This window comes from Protopterus annectens, chromosome 5.part1, assembly GCF_019279795.1.
Source record: "Protopterus annectens isolate FY-2018-M chromosome 5.part1, PAN1.0, whole genome shotgun sequence".
NCBI classification, from domain to species: domain Eukaryota; kingdom Metazoa; phylum Chordata; order Ceratodontiformes; family Protopteridae; genus Protopterus; species Protopterus annectens.
The window spans coordinates 640,023,295-640,041,138 of record NC_056736.1 but is presented as its reverse complement, the minus strand read 5'-3'; the positions used below and the strand labels follow the sequence as shown (position 1 = coordinate 640,041,138).

Genomic DNA, 17,844 nt, shown 5'->3' with positions numbered 1-17,844 from the left:
GAATCCATTTCTCGACTCCACAATGAGCCTATTTCAGGAATCAAAGGGGAGATGAGAAAATGTGGTTCAGGAAGTTGCAGGGTTTTCACCATGACACTCCTGGGGATAGACTCCCCAAAGCAGAGGAAGAGGTAACTGGAACAGAAGTCATCCCAGAAGCAGAGGCAAACCACAGAATCAGGGTGTCCTTGATCCCTTCCTGAGGAACTGTACCAGTGCCCCTGAAGGATTGCTCAACTGCTGCTGTCAGGAGGAAGTCAAGGGGTGTTTAACCATACACCCACAAATGCTTGGCAAATCATTAATTCAGATTCATGAGTGTTAAGGATAATCACCAGAGGCTATACCATACCCTTTTTTCATCCTCCAGAGAAAAGATTAAAGATTCCCAATACTGCACCCAATCAGCTGGAATCTGCAGCAAAAGTAGTTTCAAAGTTCCTAGAAAAAATAGTCATCCAAAAGATCTCTCCAGTCCAGTTAGATTTCAGAGTCTATTCCAGGTTCTTTTTATTTCCAAAGAAAATAGGAGACCTCAGGCCAATATTGGACCTCAGCCGCCTTAATCAGTTGTCAAACAGATGAAGTTCCATACTGTCATTGTACAGTCCATACTACCTCTATTAAGGATTGGATGATTGGATGTGCTCTACAGATGTCCAAGATGCCTACTACCATATAAAAGTTCAAATGCAATCCAGGATATTTCTGTATTCTGGGCTGGGAGTTAATCATTACCAGTTCAGAGCCCTGACATTTGATCTCTCCACAGTCCTCTGGGTATTCACCAAGATTATGGCAGTGCACCTATAACTGCAAGGGATGCAAGTATTCCTGTATCTAGACAATTGGCTTCTAACTGCTACCTCCAGGAATCTACTTGTACAGCACCAAGCATTTCTAGTCCATCTTGCATATCAGTTAGGAATAACTATCAATCATGTGAAGAGCAAACGTCCCCCTACTCAACACATAGAATTCGTAGGATGTCAGAACAATACAGTTTAGCAAGTTTATAAACTTCCAACAGTAAGAGTACTGGCATTAAGACTGGTGGCTTCTAGGGTGGTTTAGTATCCCCACCCACAAGCAAGACTGATTCTTCATTTGTTAGGTATGATGGCCTCTACCATTACTTTAGTCCCACCAGCAAGATACCACATGAGAGTCTTACAGTGAACTCTTTTGGTCCAGTGGTCACAGAGCTTTCATCCCCTCCATGCCAGAATCCATCTAACTCAATTATACAGAAACCATGTAATGTGGTGGGTAACCTCTCTGTCTTTGCAGAGGGGAGAACCTTCTGTCTACCAACACCGTAGACCACAACAACTATGGATGCTTCTCTTCTGGGGGCATTTCAACAGGAAGATTATTCAAGGAACATGGTCACCTACGGAGGCCAAGCTTCACATCAATATATTGGAGATCAGAGTGGTCCTCCTAGTGTTGTAAGCTTTCCAGGACTACCCACCCAAGGGTGTGATTTTCATCCAAATGGACAATATGTCAGTGGTATGGTATATCAACAAACAAGAGGAACACAATTGTATCCACTTTGCAAGGAGACAGTGTGAGTCTGGCAATGGATGATGTATTTCCATCACTTTCTAGTATCAGTGCACATTCCCAGGATGTTGAATGAGCTAGCAGACAAATTGGTCTGTCCTATTACCTCATAAGTTGTCTGTGAAGCAGACATTGGCAACAGAGATTTTCAGCCACTGGGGCCAACCTTGCTGCAACCTCTTTGCCTCCTACCTGAACAGCATGTGCAGCAGTTACTTTTCCATCATCTCTACATAGGGACAGTCACCAAAAGATGCTGTAGTCCACTCTTGCCTCCTAGGTCTGCTCTATGCATTTTCACCAATACTTCTCTTGACAAAATTCATACTCCGATCCTCGTTGCCCTGTTCTGGCCCTGGCAGGTTTGGTTCCTCTTCCTTTGGCCTCATTTGCTACACCTGCCCTGGCTGCTGAATCCCATTCCATATCTTCTTAGCTGCCCATCTGGGATGCCTATACTGGATCTACAAGACCTAAAGTTAACTGCATGGTTTCTCCAGTTTTAACAATAGTCAGAGATGCCAGACTGTCTTCTTCAGTAGTTTATATAATTTCTTTTTCTCAAAAACAATCAACCAAAAAATCTGTAAAAGTAAATTGAGAAGATTTTCTATGGAGTTTCTTTCTGAACTTTCCCACCAACATGCTAGTTTTTCTACCTTCAAAGTTCAAATGGCTGCCATTTCAGTTTTTCACATAGGCCATAATGACACTTCCATTGCTTCTCTTAGAATATCTAAAGTTTCCTCAAAGGAACCTTTTTGCTGAGGCCTCCATTTCCCTCACGGAATGTTACAGTTTTACTTCACTCATTGACTCAGAAACCATGTAAGCCACCAGCATTGGTTGACCTTAAGTACATTTCTTGGAAAACTGTTTTCCTAATTGTGATTACATCCGCCAAATGAATTTCTGAATTACAGGTGCTGTCATGCAAGCCACCCTTTCTCATTTTCCACAAAGACAGACTGTCATTGAGAACAAATCCTACCTTTTCCCCAAGGTTTCACATGAAGCAAATTTGAATCAATCCATTGATTTGCCAGTCTTTTTTCCACTTAATCTGACAAAGGAGAACGTATGCTTCATACCTTAGATGTTCGCAGACAGATCAGATTCTATTTACACCATACCAAAGATATCAAAAAGTCAGATCAACTATTTGTCTCCTTTTCCAAAACAAAACTGGGAAATCATGTGTCAAAAGTTATACGTTCTAAGTGGCTGCCAGACTGCATTTTTTCTGTATATAAAACATGAGGTTAGTCTCTACACTCAAAACCAAAACTTCATTCCACTAAAACTGCTTCTACCTCTACAGCATTCCTGAAAAGACTTCCCATTGATGACATTTGTAAAAATGCAGTTTGGTCAGTGGTTCGCACGTTTATATCTCATTACATATTGGATGTGCAGCCCAGAGCTCACAAATTCTGTGGCTCTTCCATTCTTAGGAATGTCCTTCCTTGATACCATCAAGGTACCTTTAGAACAGCTTGGGAATCTGTCCAAATGTTTAGACAACATTAGATGTAAAAGTTATGTACTCATTTTCACCTAGTTCAACATCTCTCTCTCCCTCCTTCCCCCTTCCAAATTGCCATTTGAAAACTTCTGGTGCACGGACAGGCCTCGACCAAGTCCCTCTCTGCTTTGGGTCACATTACCAAGCTTAGCAGACTTAATAAGTTGCTATTTTATTCCATTATGAGTTTTATTATTATCGTCATATTTTTCTCTATGGTTAGAAACAATCAGCAAACTCGATGAGGTAATTTAGGCAGAAGGAGGGAATTATGGGTAAGGGAGGAGTCAGAGTCTTGGATCCAAAGCTATGGAAAAATCTGCCATGGTCACATCTGATCAGATCTGACAATGCAGTCATTAAAATGGATGAAGATGCAACACGGTTCTGTCATGGTGAGTACATAACTTTTGTTTCTACAGGGGTTGCATTAGACTCACCACATGTAGATGGAGGCTGCAGGATGGACTCCTTGATACTCCTAACACAGCATATATATGATCACCAACAGTACTGATCCTACTACAGTTGTGTGAGGCACTCACTGAACAGAAGATATACAAACGATGGGTTCATTGCAGCAGGATAGGCTGCCAGATCCCCAGTATTCAGAATATGTCCTCATTGAAGGAACAATTGAGTCTTCGTCCATACCAGTGTAATTACTCTTTCTTCCTTTGTTTTTTTTTTTTCTGCTGAGTATCCACCCTGAAACCCTTGCCTTATCAAGTTCATGTGTTCATTCCAAATGTACCTCCTATAGCATTGCCGTTTCCACTCTACACTTCTTAATGTATGTCATTACCCTTCACCTTTTATCACTGCTGGTAATGTTGTTTACATTCCTTGCCAATATTGACATTTTTATAAGTAAATATTACCATCACTAATAACACCTAACATATTTTACATAATATTCCATCTGGCAGCTTACAACTGCAGCTGGCAGGTACAACTTCTGTATATCAGTAACTTAGTATCCTTTTTAGAACTCCTGTTTGTTTTTTTCCAGATGTTCAAATTCATTCTCTTTCTAACATGCACAGATTGTACAGACCTGTGTACAATTTAAATGGAAAGAAAAAAATGCTACCCTTTCAGGTAGGAGCTAATACTCTAGTTCTGTGACAGCACACAGAATCTTTACCTGCCTAAAAGCTGAGGTTATTCATGCTACAACATATGATTTTTCCTGTGGTTTGGTTATTCTAAAGCTAATGTGGCTCTGTTGCACTCCAGTATTTGTTTCCCAACCCAGTATAGAAAGTCACCTGCATGCATTTAGTGAAATATTATTTTGTTTTCTAGCTGTAGGAAAAAAGTCCTGAACAACCTTCACCAAAATAATGTTACAGCTCTTTATTTGTATTTGTTAACTGGGGTAGAGCACTGATTCCCATGGACCTTTTTCAGATTCAGCTTGAGAACAATGTCTGGTTAAGTGACTTGTCTAAAGTCACACAGGCAAGAGAAGGCTAAAGGAATCAAATTCTGGGCCGCAGGCAACAGCTCGTTAATGGCTCATTGTCCTTAACCTGTGTTCCAACATGTAAACTTAAATTATCTCTGTAAAGGAGCCACTGAAAAAGTTACTCTGGAGCACATTGCTCAGTCAATTTATGATTGATGCCTGCCTTATCTCAAGTTGTTAAATACTATCTAAGCTCACTTTTTATTACAGTTTCTTAAAGGAAAACTCACCCCTAGAATGAAAAATATCTGTTTTTTTCACTCTGTCTTTGTTTCCTGACCTATTTTAACACCTAAAAATTTGCAACTTTAACCTGTTTTCCACAACATGGCTAACAATGGGGCTTGATGTGTCAGTGTGATCTTGTTCTCTGTCAACCGTTTCTCTTCCCCATAATGCTTTGTATGACTCATGCCAGACATAAGGAAGTAACTGTGAATTCCCATACCACTGAAATATAATGGGATTTTTGTGAGTCACTGTTCTGATACTTGGTGGCTTTGCAGTTGCCCACCCCTACTGTAAATTTGATCTGGGACACTCCTCCCAGTCTAGTGTCATCACCTCATTCTACCTAATACAGAGAGAACATTTGAGAAGGCCAACCCACTTAGTTTCTTAACCTTGAATTATCTTCTGCTCCTCCTTTCTTTCTTTCCACTTTACAAAAAAAAATTCTAAGCTTGTTTCCTGCCTTTCCAGTAAGTAGTTTAGTCCAGATACAGATTTGCTGCATCCAGGACTGTGTGCAAGTTTCTGAGCCCCCAAGCCTTTCTGTGTTGGAGGGAAGCCTTCTAGCTTATCATTGGGAGTGTTAAGCACTGGGTAGCTTATCTAAAAAAAAAAAAACAACTTTATGCATCACTGCTTAGCTAGAGTTAAACTATTCCTGGCACCATAAAGTCTGCTCTTCGAATTTTCCCTTAGAACTAGCCAGTTTTTTAGTTTTAGCAGTCAAATTTGTTTCTTTGAGCTCAGCACATGTTCAGAACTCGTTGTAAGCACTAAATAAGCTACAAATTACTACAGCACTCAACTTTCCTCACTTGTCTAGAGGAAAACTGTTTTTAGTAAGCACCTATGCTGGCATGTCTGAGGGTCAGCTCCTGGTGTTTTCTCCTGTCTACCTGATGAAACTGGGCATCTTGGGGCAATGCAGCAATTGTCTCATGTACACAGACAACCCTCTCCTCCTACCACCCAACACTACAACCTGTGAGAGATGCACTTATATAACCAAACTGGAAGCAAAGCTCTCTTCACCCAAGACTGGACTAGACAGTCAAGAGGAGAAGGTAAACACTTGCACCATACCACACTCATCACATAGTCCCTCAAAACTTACACCACCAAAACACACACATAGAAACACAAAACACACACCTACATTCACGGAGGCACTCAAAAAAAAATCTACCCAAGCAACAGGGACCTCCAAAGCAGAAACACAAGCAATCTCCACCCCCCCCAACACAACCCAAATGACATATAACCCACAAACACAGTGTGCCACTCGACCACAGCCCATAAGGCATAACAACATGCCCAACACTCTAGTCATAGGTGACTCTATAGTCAGGCACACTGATGTTCTGCTCACCAGGCTAAACAAGGAGAAAGTTTCTGTCAGCTGCCTGTCGGGTGCCAGGATCCGCCACATAATGCAAGTACTCAGGTCACTCCACAACAAGTACAACTATGACTCTGTCATTGTCCATGTTGGTGTGAATGACCTGAGACGTACCTCTCTGGACTTCATGAAAGAGACATGGAGGAGCTGTCCGATCTTGTAGCCCAGGCAGGTATGACCCTAGCCCTGAGTAGCATCCTGCTATCACCCAGAATGATACTACAGTACAAGGACAAAATTATTGACTTCAACAATTGGCTAAGCTTCTGGTGTCATTCTAAGGGGATCTAGTATCTGTCTGCCTGGGATGACATGATCGACAGACCACGATGCTTTGCCAGAGATGGCCTGCACCTAAAACCATTGGGATTCTGGATACTGGCTAAGGCTCTTGCCACCCCTATAGTGCCTTTTTTAGGCAAGGTTCAAATGACAAATTCACCACCATAACAGGTACAAGCAAGCAAAATCTGAGGGTAATGCTACTCAATGCTAGAAGTCTAAACCTCAAAATGCACTCACTCGAGGCACTCCTTAAACTGGAGAACATTGACATCTATGCAGTGACAGAGACCTGGTTCAAGGCTCCAGAGAGCACCCCTACATTACCAGGCTATAATTCATACTACACCTTTCGGCCACATAACCTGGACCGAAAAACTAAAGGCGGAGGCGTGTCCATATTCATTAAGGATATCCACACCTCCAGGCTAGTTGTTCAGCATAATGCATCTGAGATTATCCAAGTGCAGTTAACTCTGGACAATCCAAAGTGTTGCTTGCTACAGATCCCACATCATGCCCTAGGATTCCCACTCCTCATTTTGTGATACACTGGAAAATATTAGTGTACAACCTAACACCATAATAATGGGTGATTTCAACTACCCCATCATTAACTGGGAAAACTACTCATGTACCAACTCTTTTGCTTAACATTTTCTGGAATTCATAAATTCCAACACCTTGGATCAACTTATCTACACCCCTACCAGGGGCAGCAATATCCTATACCTGGTCAATTCCTTCGTTGGCCAGATCCGAGCACAAGCTAATCACCCTAGACATCCACATCACCCCTCCTCCCCAATTAGGGAAACCACCGTACGAAATTTCTCCAAAGCCAACTTCACGCTTCATAAGACAGAAGTGGCAAACTTCACAACACCCATGCAGACATACAGTAGAGGTACGACTGCTGAATCCTACACAAATGCATTTTATAAGCACTTACATGAGTGCATGGATCGTACAGTCCCTAACAGAGCCAAGATGCTATCCTCCAAAAAAAGGGAAGCCAATCTGGTGGTCCCCTACCATAAACAAACTCTACAACAGAAGAAAGAAACTTGCAAAAAAAAGTAAAATCCCATGATTGAAGCTGAGATCCCTCATAAAATCCTCCAAAGCTAGTTACGAAAACAAAATCACCACTGATTCTAAAGACAACCAGAAAGCATTCTATAGCTATGTCAACAATCTCAATGGCAACACTCAGATCTGCTCTGCGTTACAGCACAATGGCACTAAATATGCAAAACCAACTGATATTGCCAACATCCTGGCAGACAGGTTCAGTGCTAACTTTACCCCCCTCTCACCCCCTAAAGGGCCCATCTCTATACTGGAAGAATGCAAAGTTCCTGTAATCACGGCTGCACAGGTAAAAACCACACTCTCCAAAGCCATGAACACAGCATCCATGGGACCTGACAACATCCCAGGCTGCCGTTCTACACGAACTACAGAATGAACTGGCACCCCACCTAAGTGCCATGTTCAATCATAGCCTCACCTCAGGCTTTGTGCCCACTGAATGGCGCTCAGTGAGGGTTATCCACTCCACAAAGGAGGAACCACCATGGACCCCGGGAACTACTGCCCCATTAGCCTGACGAGCCTGGTCTGCAAGGCTATGGAACATATCATCATGGAACTTATAAACAATGACATTGGTAATCACCAAACTCTGGACCCACCCAGTTCGGGTTTGTAAAAGGCAGATCATGTCTCCTAAACCTAATAGACTTCTTTGAAGTGGTCACCAAAACCAGAGATGAGAGGAAGGTGATTCACACAACCTATCTAGATCTTGCCAAGGCTTTCAACACCATCTCCCACTCTGGAATTATAGATAAACTCACACAACTAGGTATAAATCCCTATGTCACAAGATGGGTTGCCAACTGACTCACTGACAGAACCCACACTGTGAAAGTAGCAGATTCCAAATCCGAGTTCAGACCAGTGACAAGTGGAGTACCACAAGGTTCAGTCCTGGGTCCTCTCCTGTTTGGTATCTACTTCTCTGAAGTACAGGCTAACACAGAAGGTCTTTGGCTAATGATGTTCACAGATGACTGCAAACTAGGAGCCATAATCAAAACTCCTAACAATGTGGACATCCTACAAAAGGGCCTCACTGAGACATATGCCTGGTGTCAAAGCCATGGCCTCAAGCTCAATGTCAAAAAGTGCATTGTCATCCCTTTTGGTAAAAACTCTGTACCCATGAACTACCACATAGGCGGTAGTCTACTTAACACCGAAAGTGTGATAAGAGACCTTGGGACACAGGTAGACAGTAGTCTCTCCTTTGATAATCACATCGCCACAGTAGTCAGGAAATCCTTCTATGTGGCACACCTCATCACAAAAGGTTTCTCATCCAGGAAAAAAGAGGTCATTGTTCCCCCTCTACTCATCACTCATTAGACCCATTATAGAATACAGTGCCCCTTTTGGTATGTACTTCACAAGACATCTACAACAACTGGAAAGGCCGCAGAAATACCTCACAAAGAGGATTATTGGCCTCAAACAGATGCCCTACGCAGACCGTCTCAGAGAACTCCAACTTTACTCCGTAGCATATCACCTACTCAGAGGCAATCTCTGCCTAACATACAAAGCTATGTCAAACGTAGATCTGTTGGACATGCTCCACTTAAAGAAATCCCAATCCCTCCGAGCTACACGCTCTAGGGACCTAAACCTTGTCACCACAATAAACAGAACATGCTGGAGGGATAGATTCCAGTCCCAGAGACTTCCCTATTTATATCAAACAAAGATCCTCATTAGCACTCTTCAAGAAAAATCTTGATGATTGGATGTGAGATAGGAAATTCACGCTGGAGACCACTTCTGTGGCTCTGCTCGACAGGTGCACAGGAAAATAATTTTCTTGGGTGGCGAAAGCCAGGGTACCTTTTTGGCTAGGCTTATATAGGCCCTAGGGCCAATAGCTTAGTACCTACCTATGAACCTTCTGTAAAATGACTGCTTTTTTTCTCTCTCTAACCACCCTCATTTATGTTTGGCTCAGACCTTGTTGTACACTATACTTAGGAGTTATCCAGCTACAGCCAGAAAAGTAGTTAAATTGCAGGCCTTTGTTCAGGGTTTTCTTTTTCACATTTATATATATATATGTGTATATATATATATATATATATATATATATATATATATATATACATATATATATATATATATAGATATGTGTGTGTGTGTGTGTATGTGTGCACAGATGCTCGCATATTGTACCCACACATGCAAACACACACACACACACACACACACACACACACACACACACACACACACACATACAGACACATCTGTTATTGTGGTGTAAAATTCCTTAGCTGTTGCATTTCAAAAATAATTAATTACAAATCACCCTCAGCATGTAGCCTCACTAATACAACATTACACTCTGCCTGTACTACTTGGTTTGCCATCACAGAGCCCCATTTGACAAGTTCTGGTCCTTGATTTCCCTGTATATCCTGTAGTTATTTTTTCACGTTAGTCTTTAAGATTTCTTCAAAGTCCTCATTTAAACATGTGTACTGATTGCTCATAGACAATATGAAGTTCAAATACATGATTATTTGTTTTGGCCCAGTAGTCCAGAGGGAGAACATCCATCCTTAGCATTAGTGTCCTAAACCCAAGATGTCAGATTATTGGCTAGAGATGGAGAGATTGAGTCAGATGGTGTGACAAGTGAAATAAAAAGCCGTGCAGTGTTCCTGCAGTTACTACCTCAATGAAGCAGTGAACATTACTGAGCTAGTCCAGCATACTTATCCAAATGCATATAGTGTGGCTTTTGTTTCCCTCAGGAGTCAAACACAAACCATCAGAATTAACTGTATATACTAAAAAGCTTCCAGTCATGGCAGGTATGATACAAGGATCATTCCTAAGTGATTGCTGTATAGCTTTTCACAGATACCCACCTTTCATACGTGCTACTATTTACTGGCAATGTAAGTCTGTACTTGGTTCACTGATGTCCACTGATTGACAGCTTAGGTCTAACCATGTAAAATACTACATTCCCAACAAACTGTGTAAAGATTGAAGTTCACCAGCTGTTAAAACAGAAGTGGCACAAAGTGTTAATTTGCATTCTTAAACTGTAACAGTTATGCATCTCATGCCTGGTACAGTACAAGAATGTTAAGACTCTGAGTCTATAGTGCCATTCAGTCTGTAGATGTGGTCTCTACTTGTATATTGTGAAACTCTAGGCAGAACTGTGTTTCCAGTTTACCTTTCAAGAGTTGTTTGTGGCTAGTTAGTCTTCAAATAAATTTAACTGTGCCTCATTCTCTTTATGTATAGATACGAATGTATTTTATATATATATATATATATATATATATACACGTGTGTACGTATATGTATATATATATGTTTATATATGCATATATGTATCCATGTTAAGAAAAAATGTGTGTGTGTGTGTGTGTGTGTGTGTGTGTGTGTGTGTGTGTGTGTGTGTGTGTGTGTGTGTATATATATGTGTGTGTGTGTGTGTGTGTGTGTGTGTGTGTGTGTGTATTTTTTTTTAAAGCACGTCATGTATAATGCTGGTAGAAATGATTGAACAGTCTCATGTGCTGTTACTTAGATCCAGCTGGCTTTATGTTTTTAAGGGTGTCTTGGGTTATTCAGCCATCACATGTTAAATGCCAGGCTATGTATGTGTGTATGAATCTTGGGATGCTGGTTTGCAGTTTTCTACAACTTGCCTCATTTTTTTATGTCTGCACTGAAATCCTGTACTCCTGCTATGCTTTCCTGTGTTTTTCCTTTTTTGTGTGTGCGTTTCAGAACACTTATGGAAATAAACTGCTACAGTGCCAACATCCTCTTTTGGTAAACTTCTTTTGATTAATACATGCGATTTGACTTGATGGTAATTGAGGCTTTGACTGTGGGTAACCCTGCAGTTGTATATTTGCCACCAGTTATTTATAAAAGCATAAAACTTCAACTCCATCTCCACCAGCGACTTACCACATGCCCCTTCAGTACCTGTACCCCCATGTAATCAGGGGCTTCAGATGAGATTCACTAGTTGATGCATGCATGGTGTATTGTGAGTGCCGACTCTGCTGAACGGTATCTTGTAGTAAGAATTTGGACTTGTAAAAAATAATAAGGAGCAAAGCTTGCAGATGAGTGTTTTCCTTCCTATGTTGTGTGGAGATAAGCAGGATAAGCAGGTGGTAATTTAAGTGTGTGGTTTAACTACCTAATAAATAATGCTGGGAGTGAAACTGAATTTCAGCTGACTGTAAAATGTGCTATATAACCAAAGGATACTTTTCACAAATCTTGACTTGCCTTGCACTTCTCTTTTCAGCATCATTAATTGTTGATATCCATCTTATTTTACAGAATGAAAGTGCCCTTGAGAAAGAAAAAGAGCTCACGGCAGAGCTTGCCAATATCAGGGATGAAGTTGGTATGTTTTCATATTTTAGTGTCATTCTGTATTTGCTAGATTTCATTGTTTGTGTTTTTTTCTGCAGTGGAGAAGTACGTTTTTTATATAACATTGCTAATGTTGCAGTATGCAATGTCGTATAGCTGTACAGTATGGTTTCTCAGTGTGTCATACTGCATTAGTCTTACTATTCCTTTGAGCAATAATTTTTGCCATTTTGCTGGTCCCATGGCAGTTTTATGATACTGACATTAAAGCCACACATTGGGCCGGATTCCTGAAAGCCTACACTAAGAGTACATGATCTGTATTCAAAAACATCCCTACCACATTTTTTGTGCTGTCTAATCACAGACAGATTGTACTAAATGTAGACTAAGTACACATTATGGTAACCTTTATGAATCCATCTTGATATTTAAGGTTGCAAGAAAATCAGTAAGAAAACTAAAATTAGGAGGAAGAAGGTGGGAGTGATGTTTGCTTTGTTTCTTCACTCAGCATGGTCTACGCTTAGTGTAGGTGTTAATGAATCTGGTCCATTGTCTTTATTAACCCCAGAGAGAGCTAAATGAATCTGCATTATGTATTTCTTTTGTTCCTTTTTCATTAAGCACATATATATTTAACATGGGCAGGACCCAGACCTTTAGTCAGACCTTTGCTGACTACAAAAGGCTATCGAAACTTCAGAAACCTTGTGTTAACAGATGTGTTTATATAATGCTTGGCTTCTAGCTTAGACCGTCCCCATCATTCACTTGTATGAAGTTTACATGAGAATACATTTGGTATCAACGGCCTTTTCATTTCTTTTCTACAGTCAACACTAGGACCTTTTTTCTTAACACAACCATTTATCGCCTCTTTTCTGTTACCCTTTGTGTTACATAGCTTTTCTACTCTGCAGAGGATGGCAAAGTTTTTGTTTACTGTAGTAAAAGATCATGGGGGACTTTGAAACAGAAGAGAAACAAGCAACGTGTTATTTCTGATGGTAAATTCCCAGGATTAGACAAGTTGTTGACAGCAGACAGTAAGAAAAGCAATCGGTGAGCTTTATGAAAAAGCCTCCTACAAGCTGAAACTTATACAGATTTCTCCGATACCAACCAGAGCAGGGTCATGTTCATAAAGGAGAATGAACAGCACATGGTGAAGGCCGTAGTCCTAGGTTTGACTCTCGGTTTCACCATGCAGATTGCATGACCCTGAGCGAAGTCAATAAAGCAGATAACGCTTTTAGAATTCCTCCTAGAAAAGTGAACCTACATTGTTAATTACCGAATAAAATACATTAGGAGGTAACAAAGTACAGTAGAAGGAAATGAGTAGGCATTCATTTAGGATAGCTGATATGTTACATGAATGTCTGGGAAAAGTACCTCCTGCAATTACAAAATATTTATTTATTTATTTTACTCTTTGGTAACTGGGTAGACAAGAATTGACATTTTGACCTCTAGTGTTCTGTGAAAATAATCTAAAACATAAATATAATTGGAGTTAGTGAAAAGGATTGGAGTGCAGGAGCAGAGACTTCCTACATGGATGCACAGTGATCAGTAGCTTAATTTGAACTCTCCCTGGGAAATAGCAGTGAAATTGCCATTTTAGGTAAAAATCAGTTACTGGCTAGTAACTACACTGTCTGTATAACACAGCAAAGAAGAAATTTAGAGAACCAGAAAGAAAATTAACCAGAAAAGGGTGAAGAAAAAACACTGGATGGAAAGAATCCTGCAGCTGCTCAGCAAAAAGCAGTTGACACTTCAGCTTTGGTACAATCGATGGCTTCCAGTAATTTAGAGGAAAAATAAATCAAATGTACTCAGCGGTGATTAAAATAAATGACAAATTGAAGGCATATATCAACTCATATAAAAGAAGCCTGGAAAAATTGAAGAAATTTTAAATAGCTGTTCAGATGACCTGATAAAACTGCAAAAATCAGAAGCTGAAATGAAGAAAACGTCTGGTTGAGTAAGACAGACCATGCAGAGAAAAACAGATTTTCTGCTGTACCAGAGAAATTGAATGGAACAGGCTGTATTCATTTTATGAAAGCACAAATTAGTAACTGGTCTGGTATTCCACAGCAGCATGTGTAATTGAAAGGGCATTTTGAGTGTTTTCTCCAAACCTGGCATGAAAAAACAGTCAAGACCTATATTAGCTCATTACATCCGAGTGACACCTCCAGGTGCATCTGCAGTTAACTCCTACTGGCGCCTCTAGGTCTTAAATATTGTTTGTTCATATTTGCATCAGTAATTCTAAAACCATGCTATGTACAAGCTTTTAAAAGATTTTGTCTTAAAGCTTACAAAATGGCAAACTCAGCTGCATTAATATTTGACCTCTGTCTAGTGCAGGTAAATATATATTAACTGTTGTTTTTATGACAGTAATTTATATATATATATATATATATATATATATATATATATATATATATATATATATATATATAAATATAAAATGTTCACATTTTTTTAAATATCTCAACAACCAGGTAACGCAGACAGAACACCTTAGCCTCATATGAAAGCGCTCAGCTAGAAATTTCTGAAAATATTTGACACGGAAGAAGCAAATTCAGTAATAATAACTCAAGACAGAGTTTAGATTTTATTCCCAAAGTATAGTAACTGTACCATAAAATTATATTTGTCAGGGATATGTAAATTATTATAAAAGCTTTGACACCCATCCAATAACTGTTTCAGATCATGCAGTGATAAAAACTAATAACTGCAGGGAAATGAAGTAATGATGAGTTACTGCCGCTTTCCCAACTATCTGTTAAAAAGAGAAGAATTTAAGAAATTGGTAGTGGAAATTATTTAAGAGTTTTTTTAGAGAAGTTATACATTTCTTCAGAAGTGATAGCTAGTGAGTGGGATAAAATGAAATGGAGTTTTAAAACAGGATAGAAATAAAAGAGAGAGATATGGTTAAGAAGTAGTAGAAAATATTTAGAGGGGCTGACAAAGATTAAAGTATTTCAGAATAAGGGGCAGTCTTACAGAACAGGAAGAGTTGCATTTGTAGAGTGCTAAAGATAAAATAAGAAAGTATTTGGCAAATATGCATGAGTTTAGAAAGATTGCCAGAGCACAAAAACGTTTAGCACAACAGTTAGGCAACATAAATTAGAAAGGGTTAGCACCAGACTTACAGAGTCTATAACACGAAAATTAACTAGAGATCTTCCAGAGGTATTAGAGATATTTTGGAAATTTTATGAATTTTTTTATAAAACAAGAAAGAGCACAAATGGAAATATTTATCAAAAACTTAATTGTGCCAAGGTTAGAGGTAGATGAGGCTCAACTGGTCTTTCCTTAAAAATATTCCACTTGATGACGCAGTCAACAGATTTAATAGCATTTTCCTAAATACCCTAAACTCCCTTGCTCCTTCTAGAAAGATTCAAATAAAATCCAATCATGCCCCCTGGCTTTCCAAAGAAGCTAAGTCCCTCATGCTCAAAAGAGTTAAAGTCTGGAAAGCCTGCACCAAAACCAAAGAATTACCCCTCTTTCACCACTATAAGCACCTCAGAAACCTTACTAAGAAACAAGCCAATGCAGATAAAAAGATTCTTGAAAAATGTGTCTACTCTCAAATACTTAACTGCCTGCTCCAACATAATCTCCTCACCTCCACCCAACAAGGTTTTCGTCCACACCACAGCACAACTACTGCCTTCCTATCCTTTACCCATACCATTGCAGAGGCCCTGGACAATAATAAACTCTTATCCTGTCTCTTCCTCGACCTCTCCAAGGCCTTCAGTACAGTCTCTCATCCCCTACTGCTATCTAAACTTGCTAATCTCAGTCTATCTACCTCCTGCCTTGCCTGGTTCCCTAGCTACTTATCTTGCAGGCAGCAATCAGTAAAATGGTTCTCTTCCACTTCTACATTCATACCTGTCCCAGCTGGAGTTTCCCAAGGCTCCATCTAGGGACCCCTCCTCTTTAATATTTTTATCAGTGACCCCCACACATCATCCCTCATCCAATATGCTGATGATTCTATCCTCATCTCCTTGTCTGACAACATCTCTGAACTTCATACGCTTACCTAACAGACCTTCCTCTCTACCGAACAGTGGCTAACCAGTAACCTACTCATCCTCAACCCCAAAAAGGCCAAACTCTTACTATTTCTTCCCCATTCTGTCTCTCACCATAAATGCACCTTTACTGTCACTTCCTCAAATAACACTACTATCAAACCTGAAGCTCACACAAAACTCCTTGGGGTCATCATCGATGATGAACTGAAATTCAATATGCACTTACTACACAGTATAAAAAGACTCTCCAGAAACTGGGTCTTCTGTATCGAAACAAAAGATTTCTAACTCCCAATGCTTGACTGTCCCTTGCCCAAGCTTTTCTCCTTCCCTCCCTTATTTATGCTGCCCCTGTATTTACCCATATCCAAACTACAACCTTAAACTCCAACAAACTTACCATACGATAGCTAGATTTGTCATAAACTCCCCATATAATGCACACCACTGCTTATCACTAAACTCTCTACACTGGCTTGAATTCCCCCACTTATTGCTTTTATTTCAACTTAAAATGCTACACTCCTTTCTCTACAAACCTTCATCCTGCCCTGCTCTCTCTTCTCTCATCTCAATCTGTACTCCTTCTCAGACTCTTTGTACCTCTAACCAACTACTATTACAAACCTACCAACCCAAAAACACTATAGGTTAACACCTTTATAAATCCTCCATTGCCCAAGCCTGGTACAAACTTCCTAGGGACATATGTTCCATTATTCACCCATCCCATTTCAAAGAAAAACTTAAGACTCACCTACTAAACTCCAAAATCTGCCCTAACCTAAAAACTTTCCCCATCCCCTCTTTCATATACCCCCCATTTCAACTAATATGTCCAAATCATGGTGATTTTCCCAAATCTCTGATACCTGCACTGGCAAATCAAACCAGTATTGTAAATATGTAAATATATAATTTCACTGCTACCCAGTAAAATACTACAGGCACACTGCCTTTGTTCTTCTTTTGTGTTTTTAACTTGTCTATGTTTAATCAGTTTATCATATTCAACTTGCCCCCTACAACCCCCTTACTTTATATTCTCACTCCAGGGTCAAGTGCAGTGGGGCAGGGGCTATATTCCATTTTTGACCAACTGGAATTCGACCAAATGGGTTTTCAGTGAAATGCATTTTCGATGAAGTGAACTGCCTGAAATCATTTTCGACCAAATGTAATTCGACCAAATGTAGTAGACCCATATACACACGCACACACACACATACACACACACACACACACACACACACACACACACACACACACACACACACACACACACACACGCACACACACACACACACATACACACACACACACACACACACACACACACACACACACACACACACACACACACACATATAAAACTGCAAGAAAAACCCAGCCAAGCTGCAGTTTTCACTGTATGATACCTTAAACCTCGAGTAATGGAGGCCCATGGCATTTATGCAAGTGACCAGTAGCTGTGGACATGCTTTATTAGCCTGAATGTAACTATAATGACTTAAAAAGTAAAAAAAAAAAGTCATGGTTATTCAGAAGCCATATAGTTGAAGCACTGGATGTCCAAAAGGGGTCATTTGCATATAACTCATGGGCCTCCATTGTAGAAGGTTTATGGTGTCACACAGTATAAACTCTAGCTTGCCCAGACCTTTCTTGTAGTTATAACTGAATGGTTTGTCTATGTTACTTTTTTACCCCTTAGTTTGTATAGAAAGATAAATATAGTAGATACATGTACACTTTACCCTTTGGTTTGTGCGTATGTGTGTATATAGATGTGTGTGTGTTTGTGTGTGTGTGT

The 17,844-nt window shown here is 40.0% G+C and overlaps 1 protein-coding gene across 1 annotated transcript in view; it reads left to right on the top strand.

Annotated features, from left to right (window-relative positions):
* Window positions 1-17,844, top strand: part of MTUS2 (microtubule associated scaffold protein 2) — a 3,916,139-nt gene that overhangs the window by 3,435,506 nt on the left and 462,789 nt on the right. The window contains exon 10 of the mRNA XM_044073264.1: window positions 11,896-11,962. Within this exon, the coding sequence (XP_043929199.1) occupies window positions 11,896-11,962 (67 nt within the window). The remainder of the gene's footprint in view (window positions 1-11,895; window positions 11,963-17,844) is intronic.